The following is a 17,587-nucleotide window of genomic DNA, read 5'->3' on the forward strand; positions in this document are numbered from 1 at the left end:
AAATACCTTCAATTTTGAGGAATTATGTTATCTAAAAATTAAACCCCTTTCTAAGTTAACTGAAAGTAATTTAAATTATGTCAGTTTGCTGAATTTTACCCCTAAAGCTGGCCCATCTTGCAAAAGGGGGTCTCGAGAAGATCTTCACAGTAATGTTTTTGATATTATAAAGTGACTGGGTCTTAGGAAATGCAAAACACCTGTATTATTGTTGTAAGAAAAAGGTACTTAGGAATAATTTTACTAGTGTCAAGTTCTGCCAAATTGAATTGTGTCTTTAGCCACTTTTTTTCTTTTTTATCCTTGAGGCTTTGGCCTGAAGTGTTTGGAAAAGAAAGGAATAATGTCCAAAGATTGAAAGTCCTCTTGAGAAGGAGCCAGTGCTCTCTCATTTACCAATGCTAAACAAATAGAAGTATAACGTGGAAGATTGTCATTGTAGAAATAAGCTAACTTAATTGCTATCATGTTAACATATTTCATATAATCACATAACATGAACTCTTAAAAGTGAGTAAATTCTCTTATAAATAATGATAGAATTGTATGAAATGTTAGTAATTTAGGTCCAAGAAATAGAAAATATTGGTAGCAGGCAATGATAGATATCCATTTAATGCGGGAATTTTCTATTTTGAAAATTAATTTCTCACACAAAGTATTTTGAACATTTTGTACTTAAAAGGCCAGGCTGGGACATAGTAGAAAGTTATTGTAACTAGGTTTAATTATTATAAATGTTAAAAATAAATGTAAGAGACAGATTTTGTTTTGTTTGTTTTGGGGGGGCGGTTCTAGAGATACATACTCAAAATTTTCAATATTTTTTCAAATAAGGAAAATGTTATTTGCTCAGGAATTCATTCTAATATTGAGTAGAAATGAGATATGTTTAAAATATAGATTCTAATGAATCCACTTAAGTCCTATTAGAAATTTCTTAAATGTAGAAAATCTGCTCTTTTAGAACCCCTTCAAACTAAAAATCTTGACTTTTTTTTTTAAACCAGAGTATTTGTATTTCTTTGAGACATAATGACTCCAAGAAAGGGTGAACAGGAGCCCCAGCAGCTTTAGGAATCCTGGAGATACTTACTGTCTTGGTCAGCAGCCTTGTTGTGTGTCCAGATAGTACTCACGTTACTGTGTCCTGAAGACATTTTCTTTTGATAAACACATATGCAGTTTAGAAGCCTAGTTGTTTAATTGTATTTTTCAGATTTTGATTCTTTCATAGGAAAGCAACAATTTTTAAGATGGCAGAATTTTCTTCTCATTTTAAAGTTTTTAGAACAAACAGTAGTAGATGCATGAATACATTTAATTCTTACTGAATCTGACTCTGCTGAGAATGAGAATGTGGTGTTAGTCATTTAAGAAAACAAACAAGGTGTTCTTATTTCCTTCCTCTAACTTTCCCACCTCCCTGCCTGCAGTGTGACCTCAGACTTGCTTTGTAACAGTGCTAGAGACAGGAGGGCACTGGTGGGGAGACTGCTCTTCCTCACTGAGCTCCTCTGCTTTCCTTGGCTCTCTTTGAAGTAACTGCATCTGCATTGGTTCTTGGAGCAAGGCAGGGGTGGGGTTAGGTCAGGCGCTTTCTGTTCAGTTAAAATCTAAGTATGAAAACAAGAATAACTTACCCAGTTAAAAGAAAAGAGGGGGTAAATGTGTTTGACACTTCATTTTTTTCAGAATTAAGCAGAAACATACACATATGCTTGCTTGGTCGTCCCTTTTCAAAAATAGTCTGTAGCATAATACAGTATAAATTTTAGCTTATTTATCATAGTTGTGTTTAATTATTTTTAATGAATAAAAAGTATTCTATGGTTTGAATAAAAACATTAGGTTATACCATTGTGTCAATGATATTTAACCATTATATTGCTTGCTATGTACCCCTTTGTACAATACTTTGGGGATACAACCAGAAAATAACCATTAGAATCTCTCTCTCTCTCTCTCTCTCTCTCTCTCTCTCTCTCTCTCTCTCTCTCTTTTTTGACAGACCTTCAAACCATTGGTTGAAAATAGCATACCCAGTTCTATCACTGCAGTAGAATTTCTTATAGATAAGCAACTGGATTTTTTAACAGAAGATAGTGCCTTTCAGCCATACCAGGTAAGAAACTGTACACCACTTGTTCATTAAGCTCCATTCATATTCAGGTATTCTTAAACACTGTTTTATTTAACACCTTTGGTATATGAGGAAGTAAGGGCATTCAAAATATTTTGATTGTAACATTACTTAGCAATAAATTTGTGCTAGGACTTTGTGAACCAGGAACATTTTGGCTGTTGCTAGATTACAAGAGTGAACACAACCGTCTTTGACATGCTACATGTTAGAAGAAAATTGTCTAGACACCAGGATTACTTTTCTTAATATCTTAGGTAAAGGGCTGGACCTTATCTATAAATGTATTTGAGGGTTTGGTTTGGTTTTGCCATATACTTATTGTTTGTTTAATGCGGTTCTGCATGATTTGGGATCAAACCCAAGGTTTTGAGCAGGATAGTCACTTGCTTTCCCAACTCTCACTTATTTTAAAGAGAAAAATTTAAGTTGTTATAATTAAATAATTTAATAGCTTAAGTAAATGCATTTTAGGGGGAAAATGCTTTCCAGTAGACAGTTAGACTTAGATTATGTAAAGAAACTCATCACCGCTATTAAACGAGTGGTGATTCATATCTATTATCCTGAAATGTAGGAGGCTGAACTAGGACGATCTCATTCAGGGTCAGCCTGGGCAGCATAAGAAAACTGTCTCAGAAACAGAAAAGTGTGTTTGTGGGGGGCAGGAGGTAGTGGCTGTGGAGACATGTGTCAGCAGTTCGTTTCTCTTGGGGCTCTGGCAGAGGACTGGAGGAGTTCCTAGCACCAACAGGAAGCAGTCACAACTACCTATAGCTCAGCTTGAGGGGAGCTGATGCCCTCTTCTGGTGTTGGCTGGTTTCTGGCATGTGCAGCACATAGACAGAGACATGCAGATACCATGATAAGTAAAATTAAGTCCTTTGTCTTTTAGCAAAGTAAAAGACAATGATAACCTATTTTTCTTAATCTTCTAGTTCATTGCAAGTTTTAAATTTAAAAACACATTATTTTTATAATTGGACTTTAGCTTCAGTATTTTAAATACATAGAAACATACTTGTTGTAGATACTTTTCTAGTTAAATGTTTTAAGTAGTACTATAACTGGGTTAAACAAAAAATGATGTTGGCTTTTTTTTTTTCCTTATAAAGAATGAAAAGTTAACTGTTGTTGTTTCCATGGGAAGAACGAGGGGGACTGAGTTAAGGAGCAATGACTTGTACTGGAGCTGTAACAATAAGGGAGTTGGAATAGAAATTGTTTCCTATTTTGAATCTTACATAGACTTACATTTCTCTTTTACTGCTATTTCTCTTTTTCTTTATGCAGTGTAGTTAATATTTTGTTTTATTTTTTGGTGCTGTTAGCTTTTATTCTTGGATTATATTTCTGACTAGAACTCACAGCTAATTCCAGTTTAGTAATAGAGGTGCTGGACTTTCCCCTTGGGTTTTAATCTCCTCTTGTCAATGCTGTCTAATTACTACTATAGGCCTTAGTATCCGTTTTTTGTTGTTGTTGTTGTTTTTTGTTTTCTTTTAAATTCTAAAAGTTATCTAAAAGTGCATAAAGATAAAGGCTATATCCAACTCATAGTGGTTTTCTTCTCTGCTTGCATTATTTGCACCATGGAAATTTAGCTTGGATCTGAAGTATAGTAGTTATATAAATCTTGGTGGCCTGCTTGCAACATGCTTGTTAAGAACAAAACAATGTGCCAACAGTGGTAGGTTGTGTGCCCCCACCCACCCAACACTTAGAAACGTCTTTCAGATTCTGGTCATTTGTTTTCTTTTTAATAAAAACAAAAGCACAGGAGCTAAACGTTTATATAGTTTGCTTTGAATTGTTTGATCTTGTTCAAAAGTGATCTAGACTGTTTTTCTAATAGATATGTGTAAACAGACATCTGGATCAGACAAATTCTGTATCTATGAAAACTGTGGTGATTCTCTGAAGTTGCCCTTTTTGACATTTAATAATTAATGTTTTCCCAAAAAAAGATGTGTTAGCCTAAGAGTACTTGACTTTGAGAACTTGTTAGTTTTATAAGAAAGTTATTATTTACAATCATTTCCTTCCTCCCTGCCTTTCTTTCGAGACCGGATTAACCCTATAACCTAGCTTATCCTACAACCTATAAACCTCATGTTTTAGCCTCTCTGGTGCTGTTGTTAGGGGTTTTGAGCAACCGCACCTGATTACAATAATTTTTTAGGTTTTTAAAAAAATTCTTGTTAAAAATATCAATAGGCTTTTCTTCAATTTATAGGTGTGGCTTATATATGTTTTTAGCATGGTGAATAAACATATTGACAGAGGTCTAACATGGCTTAACTTCCTTTTTTGTAATTATCCAAATGTGTTAAATATAGACACATTTGGAGAGAAGAAAGAACACTGTTCGTTCGTTCTTTCTTTCTTTTTCTCTTTCTCTCTTTCCTTCCTTCTTTCTTAATAAGAGAGACTTTATTCTAGAATTCTCTTTGTAATCCATTATCCAAGGAATACCTTAATTTTTGCCATCGTATACATGGCATCTTTTACTTTCTTGACATCTCTCAGTTGTAGAAGGCAATCGTGCATAAGTCAAAGGAATTTAAATGCTTAACTAGCTTGTAATCATGCATAAATCCAAGAGATTGCTTAACTAGTTTGTAATTGTGGTCAAAGGAGTTTGAATGCTTAACTAGTTTGCAACTTATTGTCACATTGTTTTCTGTTACTGGATTTCATGAAGCTGTTTCTTTTTAATCAAGTTGTAATTATCCTTTAATAATGACTTAGGTAAAGAAGAGAGGTGCTTATCTTTTCCTTAACAATGTTAATGGTTTTTTTTTGTTGTTGTTGTTAATTTTTTTTCTGCATATGGATTTTAGTCTGTAGCAATGAAATTGAAGTTTCATATTAAAAAACGATTCTAAAACTGATACTCCTTACTCCAATTCCTGAGTTCTCAATATTCTGTTCTGTGACAGTAGGTTCACTTTGGTTACAGTTGTACAGGCGTGCCCTCTCCCCCTTTTAATTTTATTTTTTTACAAGCATGGTAGGTGTTTTGCTTGCAGATGTGTCTATGCACCATTGTGCATGCAGTGTTTGTGGAGGCCAGAAGATGGCATGAGATTAGGGGACTGGAATTACTGAGGGTTAGGAGGTTCTTTGTGAGTGTTGGCAATCGAACCCTGTCTTCTATAAGAGCAGATAGTATTCTTAACCACTGGGCCATCTTTCCAGCCCCCAAACCATCCAAAACACGTACACATGAACAGTGAGCACATAGATACAGTGTAGGGAAATTATCTAAGAAATTGACTCAAGAATTAATCAGTCTTTAGGTTATTGCTTTGTATTCTACCCTTTTCAAGGACTCATTTCAGTATATCGGAGATCAGATTGCATATATTAAATTATTTGCTCTGGTCAGTTTTTAGGTGACCAGATGTTTGTAGTATTTTGGAAAGAATGTTGACTGGGGAGAAAAAAAGTGAACTAAAACTTCACAGACCTAACAATTAAATGCATTTTAGTTAGAGATCACTTTAGCTGCAACATCTTTGGCATTGCTAATTTTATTTTGATTTTCTTTTCCTGTGCTCACAAAGGAGTTACTTCCTCCACTTAGTTTTCCTGATCATGCCTAGCTGCAGTTACTACTCTTTGAAGTCTGGGTGGGGGAAGGGCACAGAGAAAGGGACTAGGGAGCTCTGCTGGCTCTGGGCTAGGTGGGAAGGTTAATTGCTTCTGTATTTGAAACTTTTTGGTTGTATTATAGTTGGTTTTGCTCCACTTGAGAATTTGATTACAAAATTTTACTTTTTTTTCATTACGTTTGATTGAACGTTTTTTTGATCAGAGTTTAAATGGTAAAGACAGAACATTCAACTTTGAGCATGATTTTGAAATCAGCTTGTCGTAAATTTGGCGACTAGCCATGCATACACCTGTAGTTTTCAGGTTGGTTGCTTCATACAGGATATAGAAGAGATTATTAGTTCTTGCTTGAAAATTGTATATTACTCATCAATTATATGGTTGGATCTGCTTTGATAGTCCAATATTTTTCAGGTATTCCAATCCTCCACCTTTTCTCCTTTAATTTAGACCCCCCCACCCACATACCCCATTTTTTGAGATAGAATTTGTCTGTGTAGCTCTGCCAGTCCTGCAATTCACTCTGTAGACCAGGTTGGCCTTGAACTCGAGATCTTCCTGCCTGTGTGCCTCCAAGTTTTGTGTTTTTAATTTAATGTTTAATGTTTTTGTTTGTCTATTTGCATGCACCTTCCTGTGCCAAAGACCTAGAATATGGGAATGAGGGTTCAAGTAGGCACCAGCACAACATCCCCATGTTTGATGAGTTGTGTAGGTGTCCTCATGTTTCAGGAAGCTTCTGCTCTTACTAATCTTCCATACTATCCCTCAAGTGGCTCTTTATTTTAGCTGTCTTCCCCTCTTTCTTGCCCCTTCCTTACATGATCTTCCCATTACAGGTTGTGCCTTCTCCATCCAGCCACAACTATCTTTTTTCCATTTCCAGGGAAATCTATTTGTTCTCCAAATTCTGTTACTTTATATTTAATCTCTGTGGTTCAATGATTATAGCTTTTATCATTGACTCAACAGCTTATATCCACATATAAGCAAATACATACCATATTTGTCTTTCTGCTCCTGGGTTACCTCACTCGGGATGGTGTGTGTGCGACACCCCCCAACCCCCAACCAGTTCCATTTGGTCTACAGATTTGTTTTAACAGCTAAGTAATACTCCATTACATTACTCCATTGTGTAAATATACCACATTTTCTTTGGTTCTTCTGTTGAAAGACATCTAGTTTGTTTCTAGTTTCTGGCTATTATGAATTAAGAAGTGAACATGCTTGAACAAGTGTCTCTGGGGTAGAGGAAGCATCCTTTGGGTGCATGCAAGAGTGTTAGAGCTGCATCTTGTGGTAGATTGATTCCAGTCTTCCTGAGGAACCTCCCCGTACTGATTTCCGTAGTAGCTGTACAGGTTTCCAGTCCCAGTGGCAATGAATGAGTGTCCCTCTTACGCCACATTCTTGCCAGCATGAGCTGTCACTTGTGTTATTGATCTTGGCCATTCTGACAGGTGTAAGATGGAATCTTAAGAGCAGTTTTGATTTGCATTTCCTTGATGACTAAATGTGTTGAACATTTTGAAAAAGTGTTTCTCAGCCATTTAAATTTCTACTTTTGAGAATTATCTATTTAGATAGATCTATACCACTTTTTAATTGGGTTGTTTTCTTTTACTTGTTTGTTTTTTGAAATAGTATTTTTTTTATGTATCCCTGGGACTCATTCTGTAGACCAAGGTAGCTGGGAACTCAGGAAGAGCTGACTGCTTCTGCCTCCAGAGCACTGGAATTAAAGATGAGCGCCTCCACCACCTTCCTGTTTGTTTTCTTGATATTTAGTTTTTTTGAATTCTTTATAGTTTGGATATAAACCTTTTATTGGATGTGTAGTTAATAAAAATCTTCTATTTTGTAGGCTTCCTCTTTGTCTGAATGATGGTTTCCCTTGCCTTACAAAAGCTTTTCAGCTTCATGAGATCCCTCCTGTGCCAGTATTCCTGTGCCAGGAGTTCAAGGCTATTCTGAACTTTCTCTCCTATCAGGTTCAGTGTCTCTGGTTTTATGTTGAGGTCTTTGATCCATCTGGAGTTGAGTTTTGTGCAGGGTGATAAGTATGGATTTATATGCATTCTTATACATGCAGCTTTCTAGTTTGACCGGCAACAATTTGCCGAATATAATCTTTTTTCCAGTGTGTTTGTGGCTTTTTTTGTTTTTAAGGTGTGTCTATAAGTGTGTGGATTTACGTCTGTCTTTTCCGTTAGATTCCATTGATCAGCATGTTTGTATTTGTGCTAATACCATATTGACATGAAGATGTTAATACTTCTCACATTTTTATTATTCAGGACAATCCTCTGCTTTTAATTGTAATGTTAAAAAGTGACACAGAGGACACTAGCCAAAACTTCTAGATAGCCTGGCATGCAGTGGTAGCATATACCTTTAATCTCAGCACCAGGAGACAGAGCAGGCAGAGCTCTGAGTTTTAGGATAGCCTGATCTACACAGAGAAACCTTGTCTTAAAAAAACAAAAATAACCTAAAATCATTTCTAGATATTTTGCTTCTTTTTATATCCCATTTTTATCTGTTACATATGAGTGTATAATATAATACTCCAGTGTTTTCCCTAGCATAAGGTATAGTCACTTTAGAATTTAATTATTGTCTTTGTATTTGAAATTCTGGACCATAATGAACTATTAGATTTAGAAATGAAATTCTTAGTGCCACCACTTTTCTCCTTGTAGTGTATAAACATTGAATCACTGCACTAAGGAAGTAGATTCAGTGTTGCTGGAGCCACAGGGCTATAGCACTGTGGGCTGTTTGGTTGGTTCCTGAACTAGAGACTGCTGCTCACAGTCTTTGCTTGTTGTTTACGACTTGTGTGGATTCACATGAGCCATCTCTCATGTGGAGGTTAGAAAAGTTGATCTCTCCACCATGAGAGTCCTGAATTCTAACTCAAGTTGTCAGGCTTGATGGAAGTGTGTTAGCCTGATGAGTCTTTATTATTTTATCTTTGTAATGTGTATGGGTTTTTTGTTTGCATTTGTGCCTGGTGTCTGTGATAGCCAGAGACAACCGTCAGATCCCCCAGGACTGAGGTTTCAGAGGCTTGTGTTCCTCTATGTGGTTAGATGGATCAAATCTGAGTTTTGTGCAAGAGCAGTCAGGGTTCTTACTGACAAGAGTCTTCATATATGTTTGCATTGGGCTGCATCTGTAGATTTGTAATTCTGTATTCTTTCAGATCCTTGCACATGCTAGGCAGGCACTCTACCAGTACCCCAAACCATTTCAACCTATAATTTACCCACATATTTTTTGTTGTTTTTTTGTTTTTGTTGTTGTTTTGTTTTTCAAGACAGGGTTTTTCTGTGTAGCTGTGGCTGTCCTGGAACTCACTCTGTAGACCAGGCTGGCCTCGAACTCAGAAATCCGCCTGCCTCTGCCTCCCAAGTGCTGGGATTAAAGGCCTGTGCCACCACCGCCCGACTTACCCACCTTTTTTTTTTTTTTTTTAATTACATGAATCGTCTGAGATTCAGGATATCCTAAGGTAATTGTTACCTAGCACAACTGGTTTACTAAAAATAGTCAGACAGCTGTCTAGGATAAGGCAGCAACAGTTCAGGAGGTGTAGTATAACACTCATTTGCTTCTTAGGAATTTCTGCCACTGTAGAGTTTGGAGGTACTTTGTAATCAGGAGGAGAAAATTCAAGTCAAGTCTAGCGTTTGAATAGCCAAGGAGGAAAATGAATGAGTGGCGTGGTCAGAACTAAGCTATACTATGCTTTCTTGAATTAAGTAATAATATAAATGGTACATTGGTAACGAAACTCCTAATAATTTATGAGTAGATTTATTCCTCAATGTGCTGTGCTGATACATGCTGTTAGTCGTTCCCAAAAGAAAATAAACAAGATGCTGTATCTTAGAGGGCTAAGAAAATGAGCGCCCTTTTCAACTTACAGTTTGTTTTGTTTTATTTCGTTTTTATTTTGGTTTTTCTGTGTAGCTCTGTCTGTCCTAGAACTCACTCTGTAGATAGACCAAGGTGGATTCAAACTAAGAAATCTACCTGTCTCTGCCTTCCTGTGAGTGCTGGGATCAGAGGCATGTACTACCATGCTCAGCCTTGGTTTTTCAAACCAAAAAAAAATGTTCATCCAATTCATAGTAGAGTCAGGCACTTTAGAGTGGTGGTTCTCAGCCTTACTGATTTTGTCACTTCCTTATGTTGTGGTGTGCCCCCCCCCCCCAATAAAATGATTTTGTTACTACTTTATAACTGTAATTTTGTTGCTGTTATGAATCATTATGTGGATATCATACTATAAACATTCCAGTGGGAAACAGAGATTTGACCTGAGGGGAGAAAGGGGCAGATACTACAGTTAAAATTGGGAGTTGAGATTAAAAGATGTATTTTATCAAACTCCCCTTTCTTTTTTGTAGACTCTTGTTATGTAACCCAGGCTGGTTTTCAACTTGGAATCTTCCCGTCTTAGTGTCCAGAGTTGTGGGTTGGCAGGTGTGCACCAACACAGCTAAAAAGTCGAGGCCAGCCTGGGAAGAAAGAAGACCCTGTCTTCCCAAATAAAGAGAAATTCCCTGAAGTAAACTTCATTAAAGAGTCAAAAAAGCTTAGTGGAGGGCATTAGGAATGTGAAGCCAGTGGAGACTAAAATGGATTAAAGGTTATAAAGTCTGAGGAAGAAAGTAAAACTAAGGATGAGAGTAAAAGACACTGATTGACAGTGTGCTAAGGAGAGAGGGTTAAGAAGCCTTGGGATTGTCAGCCATGCTACAGAAGGGTTTGGGTTTTTAGTAGTAGACATAATACTACATCTATAGGCAAGGACCAGGTAAAAGAGGGAAAGATCATTAAGCACACTTAACCAGTAAGTGTAAAAAATGATGTATATTAACAAAGGAATGCTGGTTGTTGCAGTTATTAAGGAGCTAATTGACTGATTAACATGTCTTGCTGTAGAGATTAAATACAGGCACAGTGGTTAACAGAGGTGATTTCTATGTCTTTCCTGTCAGTCATGACTTAAAATCTTGACTTGTAAAAGAATTAGAAATTTTTACTTGAACAGTTTTTATATTTATAAAATACAGACAAATCATACATATCAGGGTTGTTAGGAGGGCTAAAGTGAAATCTGTTAAACAGCTTTTCACTTGCTTAATAAGGTAGCTGTTTCTTTTCACATGGAATGGTTGCTCTTTTCCTGCCATTCACACACTTGTTAGGTAGCCCTTCACCTCTGTCTGCTCGTTTTCATGTTTCATCTTCTTCAGAACATGTACTATCATTTCTGTACCCAGCAAGTTTCTCAGCTGCCAGTACAACCCATTGTCAGTGTCTAATTTTGTGTATTTTGTACAGTGATCTTTGTTTTCCCTTCTCTCCCCCTTCTCAGCGGCAGATTTAGGTCAGGTTTCATGATAGTTACACACACACACACACACACACACACACACACACACACACACGCATGTACATGATCTTACCCCCTTACACCCACTCCCCATATCAAACTTTACTGTTAGTACTTGTTTTCATTCTAATGTGCTAGACTCACATCTGTAATTTCAGTAGTCTAGAGACTGAGGCAGAATGAGCTAGACATTGAACCTCTCTCTCTGTCCTGTTTCATGGTATGAGGAGTCTTTGTGAAGGTGTTATCTTAGCCTGGGGAAAGCCTTTAAACAATGCTTGAAGTAGTTGTACTAAATGACCTTTGAAGTTCCTTCCTAGCACTGTGAACCCCCCCCTCCTTGCTTAAGGTGGGGGGAAAAGTAGTCATTTCTGAGCAACAGTAACTCAATCAAGTTTAAAAACCATAATTGCTTTAATCTGAGAGAAGAAGCATTTTATCTAAAACTGAGTTTATCTCAAGAAGAAACTTTTGAGTAATGGAGTACTAGATACAAGTGAGAAAGTCTGTCAAACTAGAAAAACCAAGAGTGGATTAAACAGCATTTACTGAGAGCTTTTTTATCCTGTTTTTCTGTGGTTTCTAAATTATATTTTGGCTGGAATTAAGAATATTCCCTAAATTTTCATAAGCATCTCTCTTTTCCATTTCCAGTTTGCATTCATGTTAGCATTTCAATGAAATCTAGAAGTACTTTTCTAAAATGAAGAGAGTGCAGTCCGAACACTGAGACTGTATGGCATCTGTTGTGCCAAGAATGTACTGTGAACTGACTACTGATGGATTATTGGTTTGGTTAAAATTAACATCCTTGGGTAGGCATGGCCTGGGCGTGGGCTAGATGAAGCCAAAGCAGGAAAGCCACTCTTGTTAGTTCTTGGCTTTATCTCATTTCTACTGGAAAATGACAATTTGCAATGCTAGAGCCTAGCTGAAGCCGGATAATGAAATGGACCACAAAACAAGAGAACTGGCCACTAAACTTGTGCTTCCTCACCTAAGTGGTGTGTGTGTGTGTGTGTTTAAGAATTGTTATGTTGTATTTTAATATTGCCTTTGGTGTGTATTCTGTTTTTTATATCCTCCACCTAACCTAATTCTATAACGTCCTGATTTCAATGGCAATTATAAAACATGATTATTAAGGTCTCATAAGTTAATTTCAAGTTAAACCATGATTGTTTTAGTCTCTTAAAAGAAGAGAAATTAAACCTGAAACTCAGTTGATCTCAAAACCAACAGTTCCATATATGCTGCCATTAAAATTCTCACTTGAGATGGCTGCAAAACGTGTTGGACATGGATCCAATGGAGGCCAGGGACAGGTTACTTTGGCTAAACGTTGCCTCGAGTATGTGCTGTTGTGCAGTGCTCAGATGAGACACAGAAGTCGCTACACTAGTTCTCTGCTGTTCTAAATGTTCTATGATTACAGTGTCCCTCTTAGTTATTTGTGTTGCTAAGAATTTAAAGTATGTGAATTATGCTTGTAGGCATTGATTTCCAAAGAGTACACCACCACTAGTTAGTGTTTAAGAAAGATCTCCTGCTTTTTTTTTCTACCAGTCAAAATAGGATTATCATATTTATTTATTCCTTTTATCTAATGCAAAGTTTTACTAAAGCTCAACTATATTATTTAAAATTACATTTAATTTGTGGTATTAAATTACACTTTCAAAAATTATAATTTTGAAAACATTTTTATGTGGTATGATGTTAACCATATAGGATTCTTCAGATTCCATTTTTAGCACCTAGGAAGAGGAAAAAAGACAAGAATATGTGGAGCCAAATATAAGAAATGGGAAAATTCGGGTTAAAGAATTCGTGATGGTCATGTTCACCCAGCTAGCAGGAGCAAAACCAAGAAGCTCTCCCCAAAGATTGAGATGCTGAGTATTGTCACTGTACGTAGTGAGCAGTCACATGGGAATATCTTATATTTATACACTATTCTCTTGCATTACTTAGAATTGATCTAACTGCAAGACTAAAGTTCTTTTTTTCTTGCCTGGTTTGTCAGTACAATGTCCCTATGGTTTCCACACAGACAGAAAGCTTCCGTCCATGTCCAGCGGCTTAAGGTGCTCCTCACTTGTCCTTTCCCAGCCGACTGCTTTGCTTTGTGTAGATTATTATTTTGAAGACATAGATTTGCTCAAAGTTAAGTTCAAAATTAAAAACAAAACAAAGAAAACACATTTAATTATACCTGTTAGCCTGTCCAAAATTCATCTCTCCTAACCTCTGACTAAAGTTCAGACAGTTCTCCTTCACAGATAATAGCTGATAAGTTAGAGGCTGTTAGTTTATGTGTGTGAGCTCCTACTTACTGTACTAAAATTCTCTGTCTTTATAAGTCTATATGTGATGGGGGAAGGGACCCCTAAGAAATACAGAAGTGCATAAAGGCAAAATGAAGTGTATATCATCAGATACCAGGAAAGTAATTAACTTTAGTTGTCAGTTGTCTTAGGACAGGTTAAATTAGCTGAGCCAGTAAGACATTAAAGTTGGTCCAATGAACAGGCAGAATGCATACACTGAATGTCCCCTTATGCAGACCTTAACTTTTATCATCCTCCTGTAAAGGTATAGTGGTATAACCTAGAATTCATCTTTGTTACCAGGCTGGCCTCCAGCTCATGCTTCTGCCTATTGAGTGCTTGTGTGCATTGCTGCCCTTAGCAGTTTAAACTGAATCAGTCACTGGTTTCAACCTCTTTGTCCCCATTGCATTTGGTCAAAGACAGTGAAGCTTTAACTTTTAACCGTGTGGGTACAGACTTGAGTATTGAGTATTGTGCCCACTGTCACAGCCTTTTTATCATCTCACACAGAACCCTATCAGTTTCTTTATTTCATCTACTCCAGGTTTCAGTAACCTATGTTCTACTTTCTTTGTGACTTGGTTACACTAGGTATTGCACATAATAAAAATTTCATAGCACCATTTTTAAAGGCTTGTTCACTTAGTATGACATCTACCAATTTCAGTCATAGCATATGCCAGAATTTAATTTTTTGTGTGTGTCTGAGTTTCATTGTTTTATACTATATTTTATTTTCCATTTTGAAGGTTATTTTGGCTTTTTCCTTTTGGCTATGGTGTATAATGCTGTGAATAATGCTACAGTTACATATTTTTGTCTTTCTGAGTGTGTGTGTTTCTCTTTTGAAGGGCTGAGGAACATTTTGAGACACTTTGACTCTGTAGCTGCTCAGATCACGGTAGCCTAGAACAGAATATATAGCCTCATCTGAAGTCACAGTCCTCCTGCTTCAGTCTCCTGAGATCTGCAATAATAGCTAACTGTTGGCTAGGATCACAGGTGTCAGTGACTGTAATTCTCTCTCACACACACACACACACACACACACACCACCTGTTTGAGAAACAGCAGCTCTTTTCCCTGCTGGTTTCACCATCTCATTGTATCTATCAGTACACAAGGTTCCAGTTTCTTTGAATCATCTTGCTTATTAACTTTCCTTTTATTCTGTGTAGTAGCCATCTAATGAAAATAAAGCCATATCTTATATGATTTTAATCTGCATTTCCCTACAATTACTGACAGATAGTGTCTCATCTGAATGAGAACCATTCTTTGTTCATGAAAAAGGAAAATTTCTTTTGAGTCAACAACATGAGATACACAGAATATCTATCAGTCCTTAAGGACATGGCTTGCAGCTATTCTGTTGGCTTTCTTTTCTCTCCTGGTATCATGATGGACAAATGTTTTTATTTAATGATATATTTTGGATGTCACAGACAAGAAATCATTGCCAAATTCAGTGTCACGAGGATCTGAATGTATTCTTCAGAGAGTTTTATTTATAGCTCTTAATTTAAGTGTTGATCCATTTTGATTTAATTTTAAGAAATATTAGCTAAGGGACCAAATTTTTTTTCAGCATTACTTGTTGGAAAGATTGTTAACAGTGATTATTAGTTACAATCAGACTGAGCTGATTATTTCTACTATAATTTATTTCTGCACTTTCTATTTATACCCTTGCTCTATGTGTCTGTCCTTTTCCTAGTTTCATATAGTTTAGTTAGGATATCATCCCCATTCCCCTACAGCTACATATTTTGTTCAAATGATTGTTAACAAAATAACTATTACTATGTTCTGTCATTGAAATTTTATGAATGTTGTAGATAAATCTTAGTTTCATAACTCCTATATAAGCTGTTAGGCAACAGATTAGACCTTTGTAGAAAACAGATGTTTGAGGTTTGAGCAGAAGGGCAACTGTGGTTGCTGAGCTGTGACATCAGGCCATTCACTTGTATCTGGCCATTCTCTGTCATTGTGAGTTTGAAGACTGACAGCATACTGGATTCTTTCTCAATGTCGAGGAAGGGGTATGTGCTTCATTACACACTCATGCTGTAAGTTCTAAAATCATAGTTTATTTGATAGTGCTTGTAAACTACCCAGTATGGGTGTCTTCTTAGAAATTGGATGGGGACTGGAAATGTGGATTTGGTGGCATAGCACTTGCTAATGCTAAAGGTCTTGGTTTGAGTTTTCACAGTGCTGAAAACAAAGTAAGATGGGGAAGAACAAGTGAGAGACACGAATGTTTCCCCATAGGAACAGAAACAAAGAGAAGAAGGGGAAGGAAGTGGAAATTGTCTTATGAAATTTGGGGATACTTAAAAAGGCAGAATCTACTGAGTAGGCCAACCTTGGGTTCAAAGGCAGTCTGGAGTCATAAAGGACCAGTCTTCCCTGGAAGAATGCTTTCTTAAAACTTTAAGCTGAGTGTGGAGGGTAATCCATTACTCAGAATCTTTTTACTTACAAAAGACTCTTTGTAGAAACATGAAGACTGGTATTTGACTAAATACCTGCACATCATAGCATAGCAGGGTTCACAGATATTGTCACTGGTGCTATTGATATCTATTGTTGTTTGTTTTTTTTTTTTTGTCTTGAGTTACTAGAGGATAGGTTTCTGTAGCTCCATAGTGAATGCTCTTGTCACTTCGAGGTCTTTAGTTGAGAAGAAAGAGACCCTCTTTCTTCTTCCGCCTTTGCAGTGCTGTCAAGGCTACAGCTCCGTTGGACCACAGTTCTAAGACAGCTGGCAAACTAGATGCCTTCAGAACATTACTCCCTGGTTAATTCTGAAATTATCAGCCACAGTAAAGCATTTATATTGCCTGTTAGGTGTGAGGCAGTGTCTTCCATACCAAGTGCTTACTTTACTCCCTGTTTGCCAGTGACTGCTTAACCTAGCTGTTGGGTAGATGCTATTAATTATAACTGCAACTTCCATCACATTTGTTCTTAAATGGGAATCCTCATAGTCCAGAGACTTATAATTGGTGTAAAATAGTAAGCCTTTGTTTTTTTTTTAAATTAAGTATGTTCCACATGCTCTCTGAGTGGGAATCAGCACTACACATAAGTCTGCTTCTTAGTTAACAGTGTGTATTCTCTTTGCCATTTGGAGAATTAACCTTTTTTTTTTTTAAATACAAATTACTGTAATTCATACAGTAAATCTAAATTTGTAACGTTTCTTCATGTATAATATTCCCAGGATTAAGACATTTTATATAGTATATGGACTTCAAAACTACAATAAAGCTTAATAGCTCCTCAGAAAGAAAACTTTTATCATTTCTCTTACACCTACTTTTTATCACAAGAAATTAGTTTCTTGTATACAGCTTGAGGCTCCATACAAAAGATGCTAAAGACTGTAACTGTAGCAATGTTGCAGTTGAAATCTGCAGTCTTCAACCTGCAGTACATACAGTGTTAGCAGAAAGCTCTCTTATTATTTATTGCATATGTATGAGCAAACTTGTATTGTGTGCCTGACATTTTGCTTCTGTTGGAAAGCATTGCAAGGCATGGCTGCTATAAAGGACTAGTCAGTACATACAATTGTATGGTTGTAGAATAGAATATATTGCTAGATTTCATTGAGATTTTATTCAAACATGCATATCTAGATGCTCATACAACTATAAAATCTGTCTTAAGGAATTTTGACTCCTTGGCATAGACAGGTTAATTATTAGAGAGCTCGGAATTGTAAGTGCATCAGAGATCTCACCTGTCAGAGTGCTTGGCAAGGTATACAGTCATGTAACTAAGTCTAATTACTACTAATAACTGCCATCCTTCTGTGGTGTTGCATCTGAACCCACGGCTCCTTTCTACTAAGCTCTTCGTTTTACCATTGGATGTGCATATTACAAAGTAGTACACAATGCCCTTTTTCATTATATTGGTGTTCTCTTCTGTTTGTTAATATATGCGAAAGCACACATCATGTTCTGAAAGTTCTGTGTTAAAGAGAATGTATATGGTATTTATCAAACTCTAGGAGTGAAGGTTCAGGAAATGAATAAGTACAAGGCTTGCCTTGCATGTGTGATG

At 36.6% G+C, this 17,587-nt stretch overlaps 1 protein-coding gene across 9 annotated transcripts in view; it reads left to right on the forward strand.

Moving 5' to 3' along the window:
* Positions 1–17,587, forward strand: part of Jmjd1c (jumonji domain containing 1C) — a 166,355-nt gene that overhangs the window by 93,353 nt on the left and 55,415 nt on the right. For 8 of the 9 annotated variants that reach the window (XM_034524362.2, XM_076917025.1, XM_076917019.1 and 5 more), the window contains one exon: positions 2,012–2,125. The exons of the other annotated variant lie outside the window; for it this stretch is intronic. Coding sequence is in view for 4 of the 8 variants with exons in the window: in XM_076917019.1 (XP_076773134.1) it covers positions 2,012–2,125 (114 nt within the window). In the remaining 4 variants the exon portion in view is untranslated. The remainder of the gene's footprint in view (positions 1–2,011; positions 2,126–17,587) is intronic. 9 annotated transcript variants of the gene reach the window in all.

This window comes from Arvicanthis niloticus, chromosome 20 (assembly GCF_011762505.2).
Source record: "Arvicanthis niloticus isolate mArvNil1 chromosome 20, mArvNil1.pat.X, whole genome shotgun sequence".
Classification (NCBI taxonomy): domain Eukaryota; kingdom Metazoa; phylum Chordata; class Mammalia; order Rodentia; family Muridae; genus Arvicanthis; species Arvicanthis niloticus.